Source organism: Bombina bombina, chromosome 9 (assembly GCF_027579735.1).
Source record: "Bombina bombina isolate aBomBom1 chromosome 9, aBomBom1.pri, whole genome shotgun sequence".
NCBI classification, from domain to species: Eukaryota; Metazoa; Chordata; class Amphibia; order Anura; family Bombinatoridae; genus Bombina; species Bombina bombina.
The window spans coordinates 270,892,657-270,919,148 of NC_069507.1; the positions used below are offsets into that span (position 1 = coordinate 270,892,657).

The following is a 26,492-nucleotide window of genomic DNA, read 5'->3' on the forward strand; positions in this document are numbered from 1 at the left end:
CTGGTATTTCTGTTAGATAAAACTTCCCTTAAACAGGCTTTGAGGCTCTGGTTCTCTACTTGTAGCTCTCTAAAAGCCTGGGTCAGATTATCTAAACGTTGGTTAAGGCTGTGTAGTTGTGGGGTCACATCTGAAGGCTCCATTTTAATAGGGCTGGTTTATTATGTAACGATCTGTGATATATGTAAAGCTCTGTGATGTGCAGCAAGTATTTAAGTAAATATTTAAGACCTCTAAGCAGGATAAATAATTGTGGAGTGTTACAAGTTACTAAGTGTGCTTGCTAGTAAGAAAAACACTAACTTAATCACTTGTGTTAATTTAGCCTCAGAGATAAGACCCAGTAATATGAGTAGTACTAATGAGCTTTATCTTAGGCAGGTCTTATATTGTGCAATAGGAAGCATAAGGTTTGAACTTAAATAGTATAAGTCTGTGATGTCAGATTCACTGGAGACAGGTAAAATATGGAACCCAGACTGCACAGATACAACAGGGGTGTTACCGTTCAAATCAACTGTTGTTTAAAGAGTAATGACAAATGAGTAAACAGAGACTTAAGCACTCTATATACAGAACCTTAATTCAGAAGCAGAGCCTGTGAGAGGAATGCCAGATGCGGGTAGGTAGAATACTTGCAGGGATTAGTGAGTGTGCAGCGTGGTAATGGCTCCGTGTAGCTGGGAGTCTGTAGGCTGTCTGTTTAGACAGGGAGAGTGCGGTCAGAGCGGTAGCGTGATTCGGCGCTGCGGTGACATCAGCAGCTGTGGCAGCTTGAAGTAGAAGCTGCTTGTAACGGCAAAAGGTTTCTCTGATCAGGAGAATCTTGTTTTGGTACTCTAGGTAAGGAGTTGAGCTGCTTTACTTTGGCAATAAACTTCAATAAACCAGCAATGCATCTTGGTTACAAGGAGATTAAATAGGGAAACCTGATCAGCTTAATTGAAATAAAAGGTGGTATGACAGATACGCTGTGTAAGGTGGAATGGATTTAGACATGACAATTACTGACTTACATTGTGTTACAAGACAAGACCATGATAGGTCATTATATTACTGACTTACATTTTGTTACAAGAGAAGACAATGACAGGTCATTATATTACTGACTTACATTGTGTTACAAGACAAGACCATGATAGGTCATTATATTACTGACTTACATTTTGTTACAAGAGAAGACAATGACAGGTCATTATATTACTGACTTACATTTTGTTACAAGAGAAGACAATAACAGGTCATTATATTACTGACTTACATTTTGTTACAAGAGAAGACAATGGTCATTATATTACTGACTTACATTGTGTTACAAGAGAAGTCAATGACAGGTCATTATATTACTGACTTACATTTTGTGACAAGACAAGACAATAACAGGTCATTATATTACTGACTTACATTGTGTTACAAGAGAAGTCATTGACAGGTCATTATATTACTGACTTACATTTTGTAACAAGACAAGACCATGATAGGTCATTATATTATTGATTTACATTGTGTTACAAGACAATAACTAGGGATGGGGAATGTTTTGCACATTCAAAAAATGTAATTAATTTTAACACTATTGTTTGTTCATTAGTTTTGAATTCAAATGTTTTTACAACATTCTTACATTTGTTTAATGTAATACTATTTCTAATTATTTTGTTAAATGTAATATTCAATTCAAAACTTTCTGATAATTCAATTCGTATTATACAATATTTCAAATAGAAAAATTAAAATTAATATATTTGTTTCTATTATATATCAATTTAGTAAATTCCCTACCAAATGAACAATTGTACTGTACTTCTAAATAGTGTTTGTTAAATTGAATGCTACCATTGAAATTTCCAATGTGGGTATTCAATCTAATTATGAACATTAAAAAATTAAAGTAACATTCACAAAAAGGAAATAGCATTAATTTACCAAATTTGAATGAATTTTCCTTCTTATTAAGATTCAATTGTCCAAAACAAATGTCGGCAGCTTTATTTGTTCTATTAAACTAATTGCACATTCATTCATCTTTAACAATGACGCACCTTGATAAGTGTGAATACATCAGTGGTGCTTGAAGCTGCCTCATACAAGAAGAGTTTTTGGCTGTCATAATAAGGACGGTAATGTCTAGAGACTAATGGCTCCCAGCAGGTTGAGACATCATCTTGCACCCTAATGTCGTACCCAAACCGATTGCTCTGTGCGATTAAACTGTACAGCTGGTGTAAAATGGGCAGAAAAAACAGAATGGTCATGAGACAATATGCATGTGCCAGGATCCGACACCTTTTTACCAGTCCCTTTAAGGTGCCCTAGCTTGCTACAACATCTGCTCTTGTCATTTTACGGATTCTATTACTTAAGAGCTTTTTTTTTTTTTTTTTTTTTTTTTTTTTTTCAAAAGCTTTATTGATGTGAATGAACAATTTACACTCAATGAGCAAGTAAGAAGAAACATTTCGTTTACATTCTAGAGTAGAGGTCATACAAATCAATATTCTTCATAACCAAACTATATTTCACATCAAAACCTATTGATTTCGGTCATCAGGATTCTTCCGATGACGAAAATTAAAATGTCCAGTTTTTAATTTTATTCAGTCTTTGAGTATTCTATATTGAGAGCTCAGAATTCAGCAGCGAGTTGCGTTTGATATATTGGTAGTGCAAAAGCATAGGTGGAAGGGAGAGAAGGAGAAGAAGTGGAGTTAGTGAAGAGAAAATGAGAAGAGACTGAGGGCGAGAGGAGAGAGAAAGAGAAAAAAAAAAAAAAAAAAAAAAAAAAGGGGGGAGGGACAGGGGTTCTAGTGCTGAAGGGGGACTCTAGATTGTTTTGTGCCAGAGGGCCAGTATCAACTCATATGTCTCTAGGTTGTGTGTTTTCAAGTAGTGGAATCTCTCCATGAGGAGAGTGGCCTCAATCTGAGATCGCCACTCCTCGATGGAAGGAGTGATCTGTGTTTTCCATTTTCTGGGAATTAAAAGCTTGGCTCCCGTGATCATTATCAGCAAAAGCGCCAAGTGTGCAGCACTTTGTGTCTTAGGCAGGTTCAGGAATAAGAGTGTTTCTGGTGAGTTAGGGACATTAACATTAAGGATTTCAGACATTTCCTTGAAAACTCCCGACCAGAAGTTCGCAAGGTTTGGGCAGTACCACCAGATGTGTAGCAATGATCCGTCTGCTCCGCAACTCCTCCAGCAGGTGGAGCTGAGGGCCGGGAACATTTTTTGCAGTCTCGTCGGGGTAAGATACCATCTACTAAGGAGCTTAATGTGGGACTCTTGGATATATGCTGATACCGAGGTCTTTCTAGCTAGGGCAAAGGCCCTAATCCAAGCCGTACTTTCAAGTTCAGAGTTCAAATCCCTATGCCATTGGCTTGTATAGGTGGGGAGTGTGTCCGCCCCAGGGACGAGCAAAATCTTATATATCAACGAGATCAGGTGATTGAGGGCGTTTGCTGAGTGACAAAGAGCCTCAAAAGGTGTTAGGTCCCTGCCCATGTCTTGTTTGTTTCTATGGGTCTTTATAAAGTGTGTCAGCTGGTTGTAATGTAGCCAAGAACTAAATATATCTGTGTGGATATCCCTCAATCTGTCCCATGGCAATAAGGACCCGCTTTCTGTTATACTTCGCATCGAACCCTCCTTCAAGCTGTATGGTTTAGCCCTGCGGGAGCCCAGTTTATGGAAAGGGAGGTCAGGGTTCTCTATGATTGGTGTGAGGGGGGAATATCTTGTGGATATATGTGATGTAGTGGCCAGAATGTCATCCCATGTTCGGAGAGTCTCTGTCAGTAAGTGGTAACTTCGGATGACCCTAGATCTTTTAGAGGGGGTGGTCCAGGCCAGAGTACCCAAATTGTTTATTTTAAGGATTTTTCTGTCTACCTGTAACCAAGCTTTCTGCTCTATATTATGTGACCACTCGACTATCCTTTGTAAGATAACCGCGGATCTGTATGCTTTTAAGTCGGGGAGGCCTAGCCCCCCCCTGTCTCTAGGTAGATACATGGTGCGTCTGGGTAGCCGAGGCCTGACCTTGGCCCATACATATTGTTCTATTATTTTTTGGAGCTGGTCCAAGTAACCGGGCGGTAGAGCAATAGGGACCGTCTGAAAGATGTAAAGAATCCTGGGGAGAATGTTCATTTTAATGACTCCTACTCTTCCCAGCCATGAGATAGGGCCGTTGACCCAGGAAGAAAGATCTGCTGCTATGTTATGTTTAAGAGTCCCATAGTTATGCTTGAAAAGGTCAGAGGGGTCTGAGGTGAGGTATATTCCTAGGTATTTTAGCTTTTCTTTGGCGATTTTGATGTTATAATTTTTCTGTAGGGATTGTATGATTGTGGGGCATGTGTTGATATTTAGAAGTTCTGATTTGCCGAGGTTAAGAAGAAAATTGGATACATCACCGTATGCCCTTAACTCTTTGAGAAGCTCAGGGAGAGATGTGTCTGCGTTTGTAATGGTGTATAGGACGTCATCGGCATATAAGGCTTGTTTGTATTCAGCGTTATCAATCTGTAATCCAGTAATATTTTGATTCCGTCTAACCCTCTGGGCTAAGGCCTCTATCGACAGGGCAAATAATAGAGGGGATAGGGGGCACCCCTGCCTAGTACCATTACTAATGGGGAAATACTCAGACAGCGTCCCATTCACTCTGATCCTGGCGTTAGGGCTCGAGTAAAGTGCAAAAACTGTGTTTAAGAAAGCGTTTTTAAATCCCATCTTTTCCATGACCCGACGCAGAAAAAGCCAATCGACCCTGTCGAAGGCCTTCTCCGCGTCGGTTGATAATAGAACCATTGGAGTCTTTGAGACTCTGGCGTGGGAAATTAGTTGAAGAACTTTGGCGGTGTTGTCCCTAGCCTCCCTCCCAGGGACGAAACCTACTTGGTCATTGGAAACAAGTTCTGGAAGATATTTATTTAGGCGATTCGCCAAAATTTTTGCTAACAATTTCATGTCCGTATTGATTAGGGATATGGGTCTAAAGTTTTCAGGGGCTTCTGGTTTTTTGCCGGGCTTAGGGATGACAGTGATGTGTGCTTCCAGGAGAACTTTGGAAAGTTGTGGGCTGTCCCTAAGACTATTAAACAGTTGGAGGAGGGGACTGGAAACCTCGTCCGAGAGTTTTTTATAGTAGGGAATAGTGAAGCCGTCCGGGCCAGGGCTTTTTCCCGACGGGGAGTTTTTGATGGCTTGAATCAGTTCTACCTTTGTGATTGGGGAATCTAAGTATTCCGAGGCCTCAGTGGTTAAGGTTGGTAGCCCTATGTCTTGGAGGTATGTATCTATTTTTGAGGTCCTGCAAGGCTGTAAGGGGTTGCTTCTATGTTGTTCTGGCTCTTCCCTGATATTATATAAGGAGTAATAATATTTGTGGAACGCGGAGGCTATCTGCGAGCTACTATAGTGATGTTGCCCTTCTTTAGTTTTAATCGAATGAATGTATGACTGTAGTTGTCTTTTTTTGATGGTTCTAGCTAAAATTTTTCCAGGTTTGTTCCCCCCCTCATAATAAAACTGCCTCAGGGATAGTGCTTTCTTTTGGCGCATTTCCTCTAGATATTTATTCAGTTCGGCTTTTGTGGAAGTTAGTTTGTTTTTTACATTAGTGTCAGATGGGTCAGATTTGTGTGTGTTTTCTAAGGATTGTATCGTAGTGATCAAGTCAGTGTATTTCGCTCGGTAGCGCTTATTAAGGATGGCCTTGTGTTTCATGAGAAGTCCGCGTATGACGCTCTTATGGGCTTCCCACACTGTCATGAGTGGAGTGAATGGTGAGATGTTTAGTTCAAAATATTCCCTGAGTGCCTTGCGTATGTCTTCTAGTATTAAGGGGTCGTCTAGTAGGGTGTCATCTAATTTCCACGTATAATTTGTAATTGGGATATCCGGCCATCGGACCATACAGGTGACCGGGGCGTGATCTGACCAAGTGATATGGCCTATGTCACATTTTTGTGTAAGTGAGAGTCCGTTAGCGTCAGTGTATATGTAGTCTAACCTCGAATAGCTATTATGAGGTATAGAGTAAAAGGAGTAATCTCTTGAGGACGGGTGAAGGGTTCTCCATGTGTCGTGCAATGCAACCTCTCTTAAAATGGAGTTAACCTGTCGTATGGTAGAGGAGGGAGTACAAGTGACTCCCCTTGAGGAGTCTATGGAGGGGTTGGCTACCAGATTGAAGTCCCCCGCCATAAAGGTAATCCCCTTGGAGTGCTCCAAGAGGAGGTTTGTGACTTTTTTTATAAAGCCCCCCTGTGAGAGGCTGGGGGAATACACAGAGGCCAGTGTGATGTAGTGGCCATATAAGGTTCCTATAACCACTATGAATCTACCCTCTGGGTCTTTCTCAACCTGTGTTATGTGAATAGGCACTGACTTGTGAAAGATGATTCCAACCCCTCCTTTTTTGCTCGTCCCCGAGGCAAACACTGCCTTCGAGTACGTTGGGTGATGCCATTTGGGTTCTTTCCCCCTCTGGAAATGAGTTTCCTGAACTAGAATAATTTGACTCTGTAGCTTAGCAAGTTCCTTAAAGGCGATTGAACGCTTTCCAGGGCTATTAAGTCCCTTAGCGTTTATTGTGGTAATATTTATTCCATGATCCTGAAACCTACTGGCCTTAGATTGCCCGGTAGGCATGTTGGATTGTGTGAGGTGGGGGAGGGAGAGAGAGAAAAAAAAAAAAAAAAAAAAAAAAAAAAGGAAAAAATTTAGTATTTAGGGATAAGAAAAGAGGGTTAGTCTAGGAGAAGAGAGTAAGAAGAAAAGAAGATGAGTAATGAAATAGATCAAAGCAATCAAATTATGCTGTAAGCGTTAAATGCAATCTACTCTTGCACCAACAGTTATAAAGATGGAGATACAACAAACAATTGTACAATGCGAAAGAAGAAACAAAAGGAATTCTTCAGCTCAACAATTTCAAAAATTCGTAAAACAACAACAATAGGGGAAAAGCCCCTTAACTGACGTTAATTATAGAAAACTTTGTCACCCCAATTACTGCATTGGGGTGAGGTAACATATTGGCACCTGAGAATGTGACTTGACTTTTTGTGAGTTGGGTCTTGTATGGTATTAGGACTTCTAAGCACCCCGGTTACAGTGATAGAGGGAGATAAATATATGCGGCCCTTCTGTCTAGGTTATATAATTATGTGACAGTTAGCGTATTAAGGTTTTCTCTACATCTCATTTTGTAGACGGCCCTCGAGAAAAGCGGTCCTAGGACTTGCGTTCTAAGCGGCCCGTGTATAGGGCGGCTTTTACTGTAAATGTACCTCCAAGAGGAGGGGCATAGTGTGGCCTAGTGTGCTGTTATTAGGGCGTGATCTTAGTGTCCGTCTTTCAGTTGTAGAAAAAAAAAAAAAAGATAAAAAACCTCTGTTCAGATTGTCGTTGCAGTATACCGTAATGTGGGAGGGGGCCATTAACCTAGCTTCTAGTTTTCGCCCCATGGCGTGTACGCCGTAGGGGTTTGCGCGTGTGTTCCTAAACGGGAGCCCCTACCCTTGTTATAACCCGAGAGGGATTTGGGTTGATACTGGGACTGGTAGACTGTCCTTAACCCTCTGTAAGCCAAATTAAACCTTGTAAACATAATGTCAAACAATAAACCAATAAACTGTTAGGCTTTACATATTCATATATTTCATAACAGAGTTGTTTAGTGGGTGTAAGTGCTGTTTTTCAACATAGTGTCTATGGCTCTTCCAACAATGTCAATGTGGGACTCTCTCTGGGGTGAGAGCTGCTTCCAGGCCCCACTGTTAACAGATTTAGTGTACAGTACTTTACCTATTATTTACATGTCCTCGGCAACTATCCAACGGAGGACTGGGAGGAAGGAGCGCCATCTTCTGCTCCTGCATCTTGTGGTGAAGGATGTTGCAGAGACAAATTATCATAGAACTCTCTTTCGTCTGTTCCCGGCCTATATATAACAGTTTTGTTGTTATTATTAGCTATAATTGAGACAGGGAATCCCCAGCGATACTGGATCTTCTGCGCCCTTAGTGTAGATGTTATGTGGTTCAGTTCTCTCCTCTTTTGAAGGGTCACCGGGGACAGGTCCGTAAAGATTTGAATCTCTTCTCCAGCATGGGTTATGGGGTGTTTGCGTCTTGCCTCTTGTATAATTTCCTCTTTATCCTTAAATCTAAGGAATTTGACAATTATGTCCCGTGGCGGGGCTTTACTGGGTGGTTTGGGCCTAAGGGCCCTGTGAGCCCTTTCAAGTGGTATTTCTGGGGCAGATGGGTTGTTCTTGATAATTCTGAAGAGGGCTTGCAGATAGCCTTCGATCCCCTGCTGTGCGACAGTTTCAGAGACTCCGCGGATTCGCAGGTTGTTCCTGCGGCCCCTATTATCGAGGTCCTCGATTTTTTCGTTGAGATATTGTAGATTTTCAGAGTGTTGTCTCAGTGTAACGGAGTTCTGTTTTATGGAAGCAGATGCCCTACTGAAGGTTGTTTCTACCTTAAGGATTCTCGAGTCAAGCACCGCCATATCTTTTCTAAGGTCTCCAAACAGGGTTTTCATCTCATCCATAATGCCTTTAATGTCCTCTTTAGATGATAAATGTGTTATATCTTCTTTAGTGAGGTATGCTGAGTGAGACATGTCAGTGCTGAGAGAAGGTTCCTGTGACAGCGCCATTTCCTCTCTATTAGCTGATTTATTAGAGTCTATAGACTTTAAATATTGAGATAGAGGCTTTGTATGTGCAGATCTATCAATCCTGCTTGATTTCTTGTTAGGCATCACCTAATCTTGTTTGAGGAGAGTAGTGTATACCCCAGATAAATTAAATAACAGCTCCTGACCTCTGGCAGCGTGTTCATATAATTTAGGAGACTATTAAAATTCTTTATTTAAAGAGTAGTCCTGCAGGCAATGTCCTGTTAGCCCCCTGTTATATCTAGCTGATCACCAATTGTGGGTATTAACTTAATCCTTTCTAGCACCGGGTCTTGTAGCAGTGTCACTTATTAGCTGTTGCGCTACTTAGCCCTGCGTGTTAGGTGAGAGGCAATGCCGCGAGGCTTCTGCGTGGGGTCTGAGTCTTATTCCACTAAGTCACTGTGGTGAGGTGCAGAGGGCCTACCTGATGTAATCGGCAAGTGCCGATACCGGAACTTGGGATCCGGATGCGTTCCCGGTATAAGGTGAGAGCCTTCTAATGTCCTCCAGGTCTGTTGCGCTTATAAGAGCGCTCGGTGCACAAGGGGCCCTTTCGGGTCTGCAGTCTCCTGTGAGTCCTCTGTTTCGGGGTGGGTCTTAGTGCAGGGTCGATGCTTCTGTGTTAAGTGTAGGCCTGAGAGTTGCGGTCCTGAAGTTGATATGCGCCGTGCTTGTGAGGGCAACAGTTACTCCCTGAGCTAGAGATCTGAAGATAGGAGCTTTAACTAGTCCCACTCACTGAGATTTAGATTAAAATTGTGCCATATAGTGCTATTTTGTCAGCTTAGGAAGCAGGAGCCCTTCTAATGTGTGGCCATCTTCCTGCGCGGCCAGACTCCGCCTGTACTTAAGAGCTTTATACCATATTATTTCCTTGCTTCTATCCCAAACCTTGAAACCAGTGTCAAACCACTTGCTGCTGAATTCAGGTTCTTTTGTTATTCAGTGACAAATACAGTGGGCTAGATTACGAGTGGCATCCTATTGTTAGCACATGCGCAATATTAAAATAATGCGGGCATGTTAATTTGCGCCCATATTACAAGTTGAAAGTAAATGTATTTGCTTGAGCGCAATTTAATTCTATTGCACGGTGGGATATCGTGACTGAAGACCTCGCGTAAAAGGTTAGGAATAAAATAAAAGTTGTACCAAACTCAACATGAATATATTGAAATGAACATTCATAAAAATATTGATAAATCAAATTTATAAGGGTTCAAAGGTAAATAGTATATGGCCATGTATTTGATATAAATATGTATGTCTAAATAACAATTCTATAATATTATTTACTGCAAATATTTAATATTCCAAAGTTCTTTATATAGGGGGGAAATAGATATTCTTATATATATATATATCTGTGTATATCTATACCTGTATATATTCATATAGATATATAGGTATAGATATATATTTAACATTAACATTATAAGAGATATATATAGAAATATATTTAAAAATATAAAGAACATTGGATTCTAAAATATGCATAATGCACTAAATTGTCATGTGCACTAACCCAACATGACTTATATTAAGGTGCGTAATGTATTTATTAAATATAACAAATTGAAAGCTATTAATAATTAATGTAAATATTTATTAGAGATGTACTAAAGTATTCTAAAAATTCCATAGACTATATTGTATATTTTACAGTAACTATAATAATTATTTCTAATTATTATTTTTTCAATATTTTATATATAATATTTACATAATGCACCTTAAGATAACTAATTCTTCATGTCCGCTAAACCGACCCTGCGTTAGACCTAAAGTGTGCAACCTGAAATGCGTTACACAGACTCTTACATAGATTTTTTTTTTAAACATACATTTCTATATATATCTGATAATGTTAATGTAAAATATATATCTATACCTATATATCTGTATGAATATCTATATATAAATAAATATAGAAATATTTATTTAAAATGAAAATAACATTTACTGTATGTGGAGAACATTGGAATGTGAAATATTAATAACTCCTGTCGGATAAGCATGCAAGCGAAAAGTTTTAGGTTTTTTATTCTATGCTCTCTTTTGAAGTCTATGGGGAGAATAAGTTAGCGTGGGAGCAATATCTAATGTCCTGAAGTTAGCGCGCTTTGAGTTTTAGTCTCATGCAAAAGTTTCCCTTTTTAGCTTGTCATATGTGTGCTAACCCACGCATGCAAAATCTTTACTTCAGGAGGGTTTATCACTTCAGCGAAAGCGCTAAATAGTGAGTCACATCTTCTTACAACAACATTAGAGTGGTCACAGGGATGCTGGGACTTACAGTGTCACTGGAAAGCTCACTCTCTGGTCTCAAGAAGAAGACACTTTCATCCACAACTCTCACTGAGCACAGCGACCCTGGATAGGCTTGTACACTCAAAGACACATTTGATCCAGGGGCTCCCTCAATGGAAGAGAAATCTAGGTTCACCTAAAATTCCCAATGAAGAGACAAAGTGTTAAAGGGATACTAAAATCAAAATGATAGTTTCATGATTGAGATAGAGCAGCAGTTTTAAGAGACTTTCTAATTAACTTCACAGTTGTTACGTATAGAAGTCTATTAGCTCATATCACATGATACAGGGTGTGGCAAATTGAAGTAAATTTTGGAGTTTGTCAGAAAAAAAAGTGTATTGCACACTTAGAATTTAGTCAATCAATGGTCGGTCCACAGCACTATAGTAAAAGTTTACTTTATTGGAAACGGTAAAACAAAAAAGTGACGTTTCGGGGGTTGCCCCCTTAATCATACAATTTGTGCAATCTTTTACAAACAACTTTTAAAGACATTTTGGCACCAGATACTCCACTTCTTAGTATCTACTGCCATCTACTGGTAACTGCGGCTATACAAACAATCTGCTAGATTACGAGTTGTGTGTTAGGGTAAAAAAGCAGCATTAAGAGGTCCTAACGCTGCTTTTTTAAGCCCGCTGGTATTACGAGTCTTGAAGGTTTAGGTGTACCGCACACTTCCTTGGCCTTACCACAAAACGACTTACGTAAACTTCATAAAGTCTTTATCTATGGGACTTCCATAGTGCCGGTATTACGAGTCTGTCCTGGGGGGCCAAAAAGTGAGCGGTACACCCTACCCTGTCAAGAGTCCTAACGCATTTAAAAGTCAGTAGTTAAGAGTTTTATGGTACAACTCTGTGACATAAAACTCATAACTAAAGTGCTAAAAAGTACACTAACAGCCATAAACTACCTATTTACCCCTAAACCGAGGCCCTCCCGCATCGCAAACACTAAAATAAAAATTTTAACCCCTAATCTGATGCTCTGGACACCGCCGCCACCTACATTATATTTGTGAACCCCTAATCTGCCGCCCCCAATGTCGCTGCAACCTACCTACACTTTTTAACCCCTAATCCGCCGCCCCCAACGTCGCCGCCAATATAATAAACATATTAACCCCTATACCGCCGCACTCCCGCCTCACAAACATTAGTTAAATATTATTAACCCCTAATCTGCCGTCCCTAACATCGCCGCCATCTACCTAAATTTATTAACCCCTAATCTTCCGCCCCCAAAGTCGCCGCCACTATATTAAAGTTATTAACCCCTAAACCTAAGTCTAACCCTAACCCTAACACCCCCTAATTTAAATATAATTTAAATAAATCTAAATAAAATTCCTATCATTAACTACATTATTCCTATTTAAAACTAAATACTTACCTATAAAATAAACCCTAAGTTAGCTACAATATAACTAATAGTTACATTGTAGCTAGCTTAGGGTTTATTTTTATTTTACAGGCAACTTTGTATTTATTTTAACTAGGTAGAATAGTTACTAAATACTTATTAAAGGGACAGTCTACCATAGAATTGTTATTGTTTTAAAAGATAGATAATCCCTTTATTACCCATTCCCCAGTTTTGCATAACCAACACAGTTATATTAATATACTTTTTACCTCTGTGATTACCTTGTATCTAGGAACCTTCTTCCAGTCCCTGATCACATGACTGTGACTGTTTATTATCTATTGTCTTGCAGTTAGCATTGTGTTGTGCTAAATCTTAAATAACCCCCTGTGCCTGAACACAGTGTTATCTATATGGCCCACATGTACTTTCTGTCTCTTTGTGTTGAAAAGAGATTTAAAAAGCATGTGATAAGAGGCAGCCCTCAAATGCTTAGAAATTAGCATATGAGCCTACCTATGTTTAGCTTAAACTAAGAATACTAACGGCTAGATTTAGAGTTTTGTCGGTAAGGACCCGCGTAGCTAACGCTGGCTTTTTTCTGGCCGCACCATAAAAATAACTCTGGTATTGAGAGTCCACAGAAAGGCTGCGTTAGGCTCCAAAAAAGGAGCGTAGAGCATATTTAACGCAACTTCAACTCTCGATACCAGAGTTGCTTACGCAAGCGGCCAGCCTCAAAAACGTGCTCAGGCACGATTCCCCCATAGGAAACAATGGGGCTGTTTGAGCTGAAAAAAAACCTAACACCTGCAAAAAAGCCGCGTTCAGCTCCTAACGCAGCCCCATTGTTTCCTATGGGGAAACACTTCCTACGTCTGCACCTAACACTCTAACATGTACCCCGAGTCTAAACACCCCTAACCTTACACTTATTAACCCCTATTCTGCCGCCCCCGCTATCGCTGACCCCTGCATATTATTTTTAACCCCTAATCTGCCGCTCCGTAAACCGCCGCTACTTACATTATCCCTATGTACCCCTAATCTGCTGCCCCTAACACCGCCGACCCCTATATTATATTTATTAACCCCTAATCTGCCCCCCACAACGTCGCCTCCACCTGCCTACACTTATTAACCCCTAATCTGCCGAGCGGACCGCACAGCTATTATTATAAAGTTATTAACCCCTAATCTGCCTCACTAACCCTATAATAAATAGTATTAACCCCTAATCTGCCCTCCCTAACATCGCCGACACCTAACTTCAATTATTAACCCCTAATCTGCTGACTTGAGCTCACCACTATTCTAATAAATGTATTAACCCCTAAAGCTAAGTCTAACCCTAACACTAACACCCCCCTAAATTAAATATAATTTTAATCTAACAAAATTAATTAACTCTTATTAAATAAATTATTCCTATTTAAAGCTAAATACTTACCTGTAAAATAAACCCTAATATAGCTACAATATAAATTATAATTATATTATAGCTATTTTAGGATTAATATTTATTTTACAGGTAACTTTGTATTTATTTTAACCAGGTACAACAGCTATTAAATAGTTAAGAACTATTTAATAGCTAAAATAGTTAAAATAATTACAAATTTACCTGTAAAATAAATCCTAACCTAAGTTACAATTACATAAACACTACACTATCAATAAATTAATTAAATAAAATACCTACAATTACCTACAATTAAACCTAACACTACACTATCAATAAAGTAATTAAATACAATACCTACAAATAACTACAATGAAATAAACTAACTAAAGTACAAAAAATAAAAAAGAACTGTTACAAAAAATAAAAAAATATTTACAAACATAAGAAAAATATTACAACAATTTTAAACTAATTACACCTACTCTAAGCCCCCTAATAAAATAACAAAGCCCCCCAAAATAAAAAATGCCCTACCCTATTCTAGATTACTAAAGTTCAAAGCTCTTTTACCTTACCAGCCCTGAACAGGGCCCTTTGCGGGGCATGCCCCAAGAAGTTCAGCTCTTTTGCCTGTAAAAAAAAAATACAATACCCCCCCCCAACATTACAACCCACCACCCACATACCCCTAATCTAACCCAAACCCCCCTTAAATAAACCTAACACTAAGCCCCTGAAGATCTCCCTACCTTGTCTTCACCTCACCGGGTATCACTGATCGGTCCTGGCTCCAAAATCTTCATCCAACCCAAGCGGGGGCTGGCGATCCATCATCCGGTGGCTGAAGAGGTCCAGAAGAGGCTCCAAAGTCTTCATCCTATCCGGGAAGAAGAGTAGATCCGGACCGGCAACCATCATCTTCCAAGCGGCATCTTCTATCTTCATCCGATGAGGACCGGCTCCATCCTGAAGACCTCCACCGCGGACCCATCTTCATCCGGCGACATCCAACTGAAGAATGACGGTTCCTTTAAGGGACGTCATCCAAGATGGCGTCCCTCGAATTCCGATTGGCTGAAAGGATTCTATCAGCCAATCGGAATTAAGGTAGGAATATTCTGATTGGCTGATGGAATCAACCAATCAGAATCAAGTTCAATCCGATTGGCTGATCCAATCAGCCAATCAGATTGAGCTTGCATTCTATTGGCTGTTCCGATCAGCCAATAGAATGCGAGCTCAATCTGATTGGCTGATTCCATCAGCCAATCAGAATATTCCTACCTTAATTCCGATTGGCTGATAGAATCCTATCAGCCAATCGGAATTCGAGGGACGCCATCTTGGATGACGTCCCTTAAAGGAACCGTCATTCTTCAGTTGGACGTCGCCGGATGAAGATGGGTCCGCGGTGGAGGTCTTCAGGATGGAGCCGGTCCTCATCAGATGAATATAGAAGATGCCGCTTGGAAGAAGATGGTTGCCGGTCCGGATCTACTCTTCTTCCCGGATAGGATGAAGACTTTGGACCCTCTTCTGGACTTCTTCAGCCATCGGATGATGGATGTCTAGCCCCCTCTTGGGTTGGATGAAGATATCGGAGCCAGGACGGATCGGTGTGATACCCGGTGAGGTGAAGACAAGGTAGGAAGATCTTCAGGGGCTTAGTGTTAGGTTTATTTAAGGGGGGTTTGGGTTAGATTAGGGGTATGTGGGTGGTGGGTTGTAATGTTGGGGGGGGGGGTATTGTATGTTTTTTTTACAGGCAAAAGAGCTGAATTCTTTGGGGCATGCCCCGCAAAGGGCCCTGTTCAGGGCTGGTAAGGTAAAAGAGCTTTGAACTTTATTAATTTAGAATAAGGTAGGGCATTTTTTATTTTGGGGGGCTTTGTTATTTTATTAGGGGGCTTAGAGTAGGTGTAATTAGTTTAAAATTGTTGTAAGATTTTTCTTATGTTTGTAAATATTATTTTATTTTTTGTAACTTAGTTCTTTTTTATTTTTTGTACTTTAGTTAGTTTATTTCATTGTAGTTATTTGTAGGTATTGTATTTAATTAATGTATTGATAGTGTAGTGTTAGGTTTAATTGTAGATAATTATAGGTATTTTATTTAATTAATTTAATGATAGTATAGTGTTAGGTTTAATTGTAACTTAGGTTAGGATTTATTTTACAGGTAATTTTGTTATTATTTTAACTATTTTAGCTAGTAAATAGTTCTTAACTATTTAATAGCTATTGTACCTGGCTAAAATAAATACAAAGTTACCTGTAAAATAAATATTAATCCTAAAATAGCTATAATATAATTATAATTTATATTGTAGCAATATTAGGATTTATTTTACAGGTAAGTATTTAGCTTTAAATAGGAATAATTTATTTAATAAGAGTTAATTTATTTCGTTAGATTTAAATTATATTTAAGTTAGGGGGGTGTTAGTATTAGGGTTAGACTTAGCTTTAGGGGTTAATACATTTATTAGAATAGCGGTGAGCTCCAGTCAGCAGATTAGGGGTTAATGTTTGAAGTTAGGTGTCGGCGATGTTAGGGAGGGCAGATTAGGGGTTAATACTATTTATTATAGGGTTAGTGAGGCGGATTAGGGGTTAATAACTTTATTATAATAGCGGTGCAGTCCGGTCAGCAGATTAGGGGTTAATAAGTGTAGGCAGGTGGAGACGACGTTGTGGGGGGCAGATTAGGGGTTAATAAATATAATATAGGGGTCGGCGGTGTTAGGGGCAGCAGATTAGGGGTACATAGCTATAATGTAGGTGGCGGCGGCGTGCGGACGGCAGATTAGGGGTTAATTATTGTAGGTAGCTGGCGGCGACGTTGTGGGGGTAGGGGTTAATAAATATAATATAGGGGTCGGCGGTGTTAGGGGCAGCAGATTAGGGGTACATAAGTATAACGTAGGTGGCGGTCGGCAGATTAGGGGTTAAAAAAATGTAATCGAGTGGTGGCGATGTGGGGGGACCTCGGTTTAGGGGTACATAGGTAGTTTATGGGTTTTAGTGTACTTTAGAGCACAGTAGTTAAGAGCTTTATGAACCGGCGTTAGCCCAGAAAGCTCTTAACTACTGACTTTTTTCTGCGGCTGGAGTTTTGTTGTTAGATTTCTAACGCTCACTACAGACACGACTCTAAATATCGGAGTTAGAAAAATCCCATTGAAAAGATAGGATACGCAAATGACGTAAGGGGATCTGCGGTATGGAAAAGTCGCGGCTGAAAATTGAGCGTTAGACCCTTTTTTTAATGACTCCAAATACCGGAGGTAGCCTAAAACCAGCGTTAGGAGTCTCTAACGCTGGTTTTCACGGCTACCGCCAAACTCCAAATCTAGGCCTAAGAGAACAAAGCAAATTTGATGATAAAAGTAAATTGGAAAGTTGATTAAAATTAAAAGTCCTATCTGAATAATGAAAGTTTAATTTATACTTGACTGTCCCTTTAACTATTTAATAACTACCTAGCTAAAATAAAGAAAAATCTACCTGTAAAATAAAACCTAACCTAAGTTACACTAACACCTAACACTACAATATAATTAAATAAATTAACTAAATTAAATACAATTACCTAAATTAAATTAGCTAAAGTACAAAAAAAAGAAAAAAAGACAAAATTACAGAAAATAATAAACAAATTACAGATATTTAAACTAATTACACTTAATCTAATAGCCCTATTAAAATAAAAAAAGCCCCCCCCCCCCCCCAAAATAAAAAAAAAACCCCTAGCCTAAACTAAACTACCAATAGCCCTTAAAAGGGCCTTTTGTGGGGCATTGCCCTAAAGTATATGCAAGAAATGTGTATGGTGTTAACTATATGTCAGACCTAATGAGCTCACAAAACTGCCCCAAATTCTGATATTCTCCCAGTATCAGATGTTTTGTTCGAATTCTAAGTGGGGGTGGGGAGCGTTAAAAATAGCTGTGAGTAGGACTTGTATTTAGTGATAATTAATCTATTTGTGTTACAAAATTGTGCCTTTAAAGTTCGTTCTATACTCAAATCCTTCTTTTTAGTGTATATTTACTGATAATTTAATCATTTTCTATGTGTGTGATCTTGTTTTAAATGTGATAACTAAGAACTAGTATCGTTAACTAATCAGTTACCTTTCAATAAAAGTTCTTTGAAAACCTTCTGTGCATTTGTGGTGGTGAATGTAAAAATATATTAATTAACACCTTTCTGGGCAGTACAAGTGTATATGCAATATAATTATCTATTCAGTGGTAATAGTAAAACTTATGTTGGTGACTGATATACAATCGGGCTTGTGAAATCTTCTATACGTCTGCAATCAACACTGCTTGTGGTATAAGTATACACATCTAAAATATATTTTCCTTTTATCCAAAAATTAACTTCTATAAATTAATACTCTCATAAATTGACACTCTTCTATGTTTAAGAGTGGGATATGTTATCCATACTTCTGTTAGGAATAACGCTAGATATATATATATATATTCAAAAATAATTTACTTACATGTATATAACAGAAATGACAAAAATAAAATAATAAAATCTGTTGTTAAAAATCTTACACAGATAAAGCGTTGTTTGTGATATAAATGAAATAGGCACAGATTCCCTTTTAAATATACGGGTTGTGCTGTTGAACCCTGTGTTTTTGTCTGTGTCTTACAATTTCAAAACATTCGTATAAAATATGCATATATACAATCTTTTATAATCTCATATATAAAACTTCATATATAAAAGTTCCTATGTATATATTTGCCTCCTATGGGGAACTGCTTCAGAACTGTATCAGAACACTGTTATTTTTCCGGAACACACTGGGGGGTAGTTATCAAGCCGTCAACCTCAAATACGCTGGAATTCCTCAGCGTATTTGTGGCGAGGCTGATTCGCCTTAGTTATCAAAGGCTCGAGACCGGCAAAAGTAGAATTTTGTGACGTAAGCTTCAATCCGCCGGACTCAGTCCGACACAGATCGATTCTTACGTCACTCCAGATGTTCCGCACACAAGTGCGGCACATTCTCACTACTTTTGCTAGTTATCAAATGACTAGCAGGTATGCTCGGCACTTTTACGGCCCAGCGTACCTGGTTTTCAAACCGCCACCCCTGGAGGCGGCAGATCCCATAGGAATCAATGGGAGTCTGACCATAGCGAAAGTACAAGTTCACTGCTGACAGACATCCCTTTGATTTCTATGGGAGCTGTCTGCACCTAACACCCTAACATGTACCCCAAGTCTAAACACCACTAATCTGTCCCCCCCTACACCGCCGCAACTAAATAAAGTTATTACCCCCTAAACCGCCGCTCCCGGAGCCCACCGCAAGCTACTCTATACATATTAACCCCTAAACCGCCGCTCCCGGAGCCCACCGCAAGCTACTCTATACATATTAACCCCTAAACCGCCGCTCCCGGAGCCCACCGCAACTATAATAAATGTATTAACCCCTAAACCGCCGCTCCCTGAACCCGCCGCAACCTATATTAAATGTATTAACCCCTATCCGGCCCCCCCTACACCGTCGCCACCTATAATAAATTTATTAACCCCTAATCTGCCCCCCCTACACCGTCGCCACCTATAATAAATTTATTAACCCCTAATCTGCCCCCCCTACACCGTCGCCACCTATAATAAATGTATTAAACCCTAATCTGCCCCCCCTACACCGTCGCCACCTATAATAAATTTATTAACCCCTATCCTGCCCCCCACTACGCCGCCGCCACTGTAATAAAATTATTAACCCCTAAACCTAAGTCTAACCCTAACGCCCCCCTAACTTAAATATTAATTAAATAAATCTAAATAATATTTTTATTATTAACTAAATTAATCCTATTTAAAACTAAATACTTACCTTTAAAATAAACCCTAATATAGCTACAATATAAATAATAATTATATTCTAGCTATTTTAGGATTTATTTTTATTTTACAGGTACCTTTCAATTTATTTTAACTAGGTACAATAACTATTAAATAGTTATTAACTGTTTAATAGCTTACCTAACTAAAATAAACTGAAATTTACCTGTAAAATAAATCCTAACCTAAGTTATAATTACACCTAACACTACACTATACTTTAATAAATTATTCCTATTTAAAACTAAATACTTACCTATAAAATAAACCCTAATATAGCTACAATATAAATAATAATTATATTGTAGCTATCTTAGGATTTATATTTATTTTACAGGTAACTTTGTATTTATTTTAGCTAGTTAGAATAGTTATTAAATAGTTATTAACTATTTAATAACTACCTAGCTAAAAGAAATACAAAATTACCTGTAAAATAAATCCTAACCTAAGTTACAATTAAACCTAATACTACACTATCATTAAATAAATTAAATAAACTACCTACAAATAACTACAATTAAATACAATTACATAAACTAACTAAAGTACAAAAAATAAAAAAAGCTAAGTTACAAAAAATAAAAAAATAAGTTACATACATTTTAAAAATATTACAACAATTTTAAGCTACTTACACCTAATCTAAGCCCCCTAATAAAATAACAAACCCCCCCAAAATAAAAAAATGCCCTACCCTATTCTAAATGAAATAAAGTTCAAAGCTCTTTTACCTTACCAGCCCTTAAAAGGGCCATTTGTGGGGGCATGCCCCAAAAAGTTCAGCTCTTTTGCCTGTAAAAGAAAAATACAACCCCCCCCCAACATTAAAACCCACCACCCACATACCCCTAATCTAACCCAAACCCCCCTTACAAAAACCTAACACTAATCCCCTGAAGATCATCCTACCTTGAGTCGTCTTCACTCAGCCGAGCAGCGATGGAACCGAAGTGGACATCTGGAGTGGAAGAAGTTAATCCTCCAAGCGGCGCTGAAGAAATCTTCCATCCGATGAAGTCATCATCCAGGCGGCGCTGAAGAAGTCTTCGATCCGGGCGATGTCATCTTCCAAGAGGCGCTGAAGAGGTCTTCTATCCGGGCGATGTCATCTTCCAAGCCGGGTCTTGAATCTTCCTCCCGCCGACGCGGAACCTCCTTCTTCACCGACGGACTACGACGAATGAAGGCTCCTTTAAGGGACGTCATCCAAGATGGCGTCCCCTCAATTCCGATTGGCTGATAGGATTCTATCAGCCAATCGGAATTAAGGTAGGAAAAATCTGATTGGCTGATGGAATCAGCCAATCAGATTGAGCTCGCATTCTATTGGCTGATCGGAACAGCCAATAGATTGCGAGCTCAATCTGATTGGCTGATTCCATCAGCCAATCAGATTTTTCCTATCTTAATTCCGATTGGCTGACAGAATCCTATCAGCCAATCGGAATTGAGGGGACGCCATCTTGGATGACGTCCCTTAAAGGAGCCTTCATTCGTCGTAGTCCGTCGGTGAAGAAGGAGGTTCCGCGTCGGCGGGAGGAAGATTCAAGACCTGGCTTGGAAGATGACATTGCCCGGATAGAAGACCTCTTCAGCGCCTCTTGGAAGATGACATCGCCCGGATCGAAGACCTCTTCAGCGCCGCCTGGATGATGACTTCATCGGATGGAAGATTTCTTCAGCGCCGCTTGGAGGATTAACTTCTTCCGCTCCGGATGTCCACTTCGGTTCCATCGCTGCTCGGCTGAGTGAAGACGACTCAAGGTAGGATGATCTTCAGGGGATTAGTGTTAGGGGTTTGTAAGGAGGGTTTGGGTTAGATTAGGGGTATGTGGGTGGTGGGTTTTAATGTTGGGGGGGGTTGTATTTTTCTTTTACAGGCAAAAGAGCTGAACTTTTTGGGGCATGCCCCCACAAATGGCCCTTTTAAGGGCTGGTAAGGTAAAAGAGCTTTGAACTTTATTTAATTTAGAATAGGGTAGAGCATTTTTTTATTTTGGGGGGTTTGTTATTTTATTAGGGGGCTTAGATTAGGTGTAAGTAGCTTAAAATTGTTGTAATATTTTTTAAATGTTTGTAACTTATTTTTTTATTTTTTGTAACTTAGCTTTTTTTATTTTTTGTACTTTAGTTAGTTTATGTAATTGTATTTAATTGTAGTTATTTGTAGGTAGTTTATTGAATTAATTTAATGATAGTGTAGTGTTAGGTTTAATTGTAACTTAGGTTAGGATTTATTTTACGGGTAATTTTGTATTTCTTTTAGCTAGGTAGTTATTAAATAGTTAATAACTATTTAATAACTATTCTAACTAGCTAAATTAAATACAAAGTTACCTGTAAAATAAATATAAATCCTAAGATAGCTACAATATAATTATTATTTATATTGTAGCTATCTTAGGGTTTATTTTACAGGTAAGTATTTATTTTTAAATAGGAATAATTTATTAAAGTATAGTGTAGTGTTAGGTGTAATTGTAACTTAGGTTAGGATTTATTTTACAGGTAAATTTCAGTTTATTTTAGCTAGGTAGCTATTAAATAGTTAATAACTATTTAATAGCTATTGTACCTAGTTAAAATAAATTGAAAGTTGCCTGTAAAATAAAAATAAATCCTAAGATAGCTAGAATATAATTATTATTTATATTGTAGCTATATTAGGGTTTATTTTAAAGGTAAGTATTTAGTTTTAAATAGGATTAATTTAGTTAATAATAGAAATATTATTTAGATTTATTTAATTAATATTTAAGTTAGGGGGGCATTAGGGTTAGGGTTAGACTTAGGTTTAGGGGTTAATAATTTTATTACAGTGGCGGCGGTGTAGTGGGGGGCAGGATAGGGGTTAATAAATTTATTATAGGTGACGACGGTGTAGGGGGGGGCAGGATAGGGGTTAATAGGTTTAATATAGGTTGCGGCGGGTTCAGGGAGCGGCAGTTTAGGGGTTAAACTATTTATTTAGTTGCGGCGAGGTGCGGGATCAGCAGGATAGGGGTTAATAACTTTATTATAGAGGGCGACGGTGTAGGGGGGGGCAGGATAGGGGTTACTAGGTATACTGTAGGTGGCAGCGGTGTCCGGGCGAAGGTAGGCGAGCTTAGGCGGGCGTATTGGGCCGGCGAAGTCAGAAAAGTAGACGGCTTGATAACTACCCCCCACTGTCTCATATGTACTTATGTTTCTATATTTTGTGAAGTATGTTATTAATCCTTTGAAGTTATGTATAAAGTTCACTTAATCTGTTACAAAGTTGTGGCCACAACTATAATTCTTGAGTAGATTTTGGGTTATTTATAGTTCACTCGATTATCCCAAAATTTTGGTATCACCGGATGACGGTAATATTGAATGACATTAGTGTTGCACTCCCCCTAACCGGACCTCCGATTGTTCTTACCTTGTTGTATTACAGGGGTCCTGAGAAGCAGCTCGTGACTGTTTTTACCTTTGTGAGGGGAGATCAGCGTCTCTCCGTTTGATAGTTCCCGGCGGCTTACTTCCTATCCCTGTGTCAGACAATCCTGTGTAGATTACAAAGGCTCCAGAGAACCAAAGAACCAAAGATACTGAAGAGGCACACTCCCCCCACGATCCGGTTACCCGATTGGCCTCAAACCAGTCACGTGGAACGAACAACGTCAGACACAGGGATAGGAAGTAAGCCACCGGGAACTATCAAACGGAGAGACGCTGATCTCCCCTCACAAAGATAAAAACAGTCACGAGCTGCTTCCCAGGACCCCTGTAATACAACGAGGTAAGAACAATCGGAGGTCCGGTTAGGGGAGTGCAACACTAATGTCATTCAATATTACCGTCATCCGGTGATACCAAAATTTTGGGATAATCGAGTGAACTATAAATAACCCAAAATCTACTCAAGAATTATAGTTGTGGCCACAACTTTGTAACAGATTAAGTGAACTTTATACATAACTTCAAAGGATTAATAACATACTTCACAAAATATAGAAACATAAGTACATATGAGACAGTGTGTTCCGGAAAAATAACAGTGTTATGATACAGTTCTGAAGCAGTTCCCCATAGGAGGCAAATATATACATAGGAACTTTTATATATGAAGTTTTATATATGAGATTATAAAAGATTGTATATATGCATATTTTATACGAATGTTTAGAACTATAGGATACGAATGTTTTGAACTAATGTTTTGAAATTGTAAGACACAGACAAAAACACAGGGCTCAACAGCACAACCCGTATATTTAAAAGGGAATCTGTGCCTATTTCATTTATATCACAAACAACGCTTTATCTGTGTAAGATTTTTAACAGCAGATTTTATCATTTTATTTTTTTCATTTCTGTTATATACATGTAAGTAAATTATTTTTGAATATATATATATATATATCTAGCGTTATTCCTAACAGAAGTATGGATAACATATCCCACTCTTAAACATAGAAGAGTGTCAATTTATGAGAGTATTAATTTATAGAAGTTAATTTTTGGATAAAAGGAAAATATATTTTAGATGTGTATACTTATACCACAAGCAGTGTTGATTGCAGACGTATAGAAGATTTCACAAGCCCGATTGTATATCAGTCACCAACATAAGTTTTACTATTACCACTGAATAGATAATTATATTGCATATACACTTGTACTGCCCAGAAAGGTGTTAATTAATATATTTTTACATACACCACCACAAATGCACAGAAGGTTTTCAAAGAACTTTTATTGAAAGGTAACTGATTAGTTAACGATACTAGTTCTTAGTTATCACATTTAAAACAAGATCACACACATAGAAAATGATTAAATTATCAGTAAATATACACTAAAAAGAAGGATTTGAGTATAGAACGAACTTTAAAGGCACAATTTTGTAACACAAATAGATAGTACAATTAATTATCACTAAATACAAGTCCTACTCACAGCTATCATTGCCCTAAAGTAATCAGGTCTTTTACCTGTAAAAAAAAATACAAACAACCACCCAACAGTAAAACCCACCACCCACACAACCAACCCCCCAAATAAAATATTATCTAAAAAAACCTAAGCTCCCCATTGCCCTGAAAAGGGCATTTGGATGGGCATTTCCCATAAAAGGGCAGTTAGCTCTTTTGCTGCCCAAACCCTAAGCTAAAAATAAAACTCACCCAATACACCCTTAAAAAACCTAACACTAACCCCCTGATTGGAACAGCCAATAGAATGCGAGCTCAATCCTATTGGTTGATTGGATCAGCCAATAGGATTGAACTTCAATCCTATTGGCTGATTGTACCAGCCAATATAATTCTATCAGCCAATCAGAATTAAGGTAGAAAAAATCCTATCAGCCAATCAGAATCTAAGGGACGCCATCTTGGATGACATCACTTAAAGGTACCTTCATTCAGCTTTAGTCGTCGGATGAAGATGATACTTTGCGTCGGATGTCTTGAAGATGGACCCGCTCCTTGCCGGATTGATGAAGAAAGAATATGCCGTCTTGATGAAGACTTCTGCCCATCTGGAGGACCACTTCTGCCTGGCTTGGATGAAGACTTCTGCCCGTCTGGAGGACCACTTTGCCCGGCTTGGATGAAGACTTCTCCCGGCTTCGTTGAGGACTTCGGCCCGGCTTGGATGAAGACGTCTCCCGGTAAGTCGATCTTCAGGGGGTTAGTGTTAAGTTATTTTTAAGGGTGTATTGGGTGGGTTTTATTTTTAGGTTAGGGTTTGGGCGGCAAAAGAGCTAACTGCCCTTTTAAGGGCAATGCCCATCCAAATGCCCTTTTCAGGGCAATGGGGAGCTTAGTTTTTTTAGATAGTATTTTATTTGGGGGGTTGGTTGTGTAGGTGGTGGGTTTTACTGTTAGGGGGGTTGTTTGTATTTTTTTTTACAGGTAAAAGAGCTGATTACTTTGGGGCAATGCCCACAATTACTTTAGATAATTTAATTTAGGTAATTGTATTTAATTTAGTTAATTTATTTAATTATATTGTAGTTTTAGGTGTTAGTGTAACTTAGGTTAGGTTTTATTTTACAGGTAAATTTGTCTTTATTTTAGCTAGGTAGTTATTAAATAGTTAATAACTATTCTACCTAGTTAAAATAAATACAAACTTGCCTGTAAAATAAAAATAAACCCTAATATAGCTACAATGTAACTATTAGTTATATTGTAGCTAGCTTAGGGTTTATTTTATAGGTAAGTATTTAGTTTTAAATAGGAATAATTTAGTTAATGATAGGAATATTTATTTAGATTTATTTAAATTATATTTTAGTTAGTGGGTGTTAAGTTTAGGGGTTAATAACTTTAATATAGTGGCGGCGACGTTGGGGACAGCAGATTAGGGGTTAATAAATGTAGGTAGGTTGCAGCGACATTGGGTGCAGCAGATTAGGGGTTAATAAATATAATGTAGGTGTCGGCGATGTTGGGGGCAGCAGATTAGGGGTTCATAACTATAATGTAGGTGGTGGCGGTGTCCGGAGCGGCAGATTAGGGGTTAATAATATAATGTAGGTGTTTGGCGATGTCGGGGATGGCAGATTAGGGCTTAATAAGTGTAAGATTTGGGGTGTTTAGACTTGGGGTTCATGTTAGGGTGTTAGGTGTAGACATAACTTTTATTTCCCCATAGGAATCAATGGGGCTGCGTTAGGGAGCTTTACGCTGCTTTTTTGCAGGTGTTAGACTTTTTTTCAGCCGACTCTCCCCGTTGATTCCTATGGCTCACTTCTTGTCTTTTAAGGACGGGTTTATGAAAACTCGTAATACCAGCGCTGCAGGTAAGTGAGCGGTGAGACAAAACTGCTCATTAGCAC

At 38.7% G+C, this 26,492-nt stretch overlaps 1 protein-coding gene across 1 annotated transcript in view; it reads right to left on the reverse strand.

The window, feature by feature from the left end:
• Nucleotides 1–26,492, reverse strand: part of LOC128640316 (alpha-2-macroglobulin-like protein 1) — a gene marked incomplete in the record, with an annotated part of 543,542 nt that overhangs the window by 271,888 nt on the left and 245,162 nt on the right. Inside the window, 2 exon segments of the mRNA XM_053692806.1 lie at nucleotides 2,043–2,219; nucleotides 11,000–11,149. Coding sequence (XP_053548781.1) covers nucleotides 2,043–2,219; nucleotides 11,000–11,149 — 327 coding nt within the window.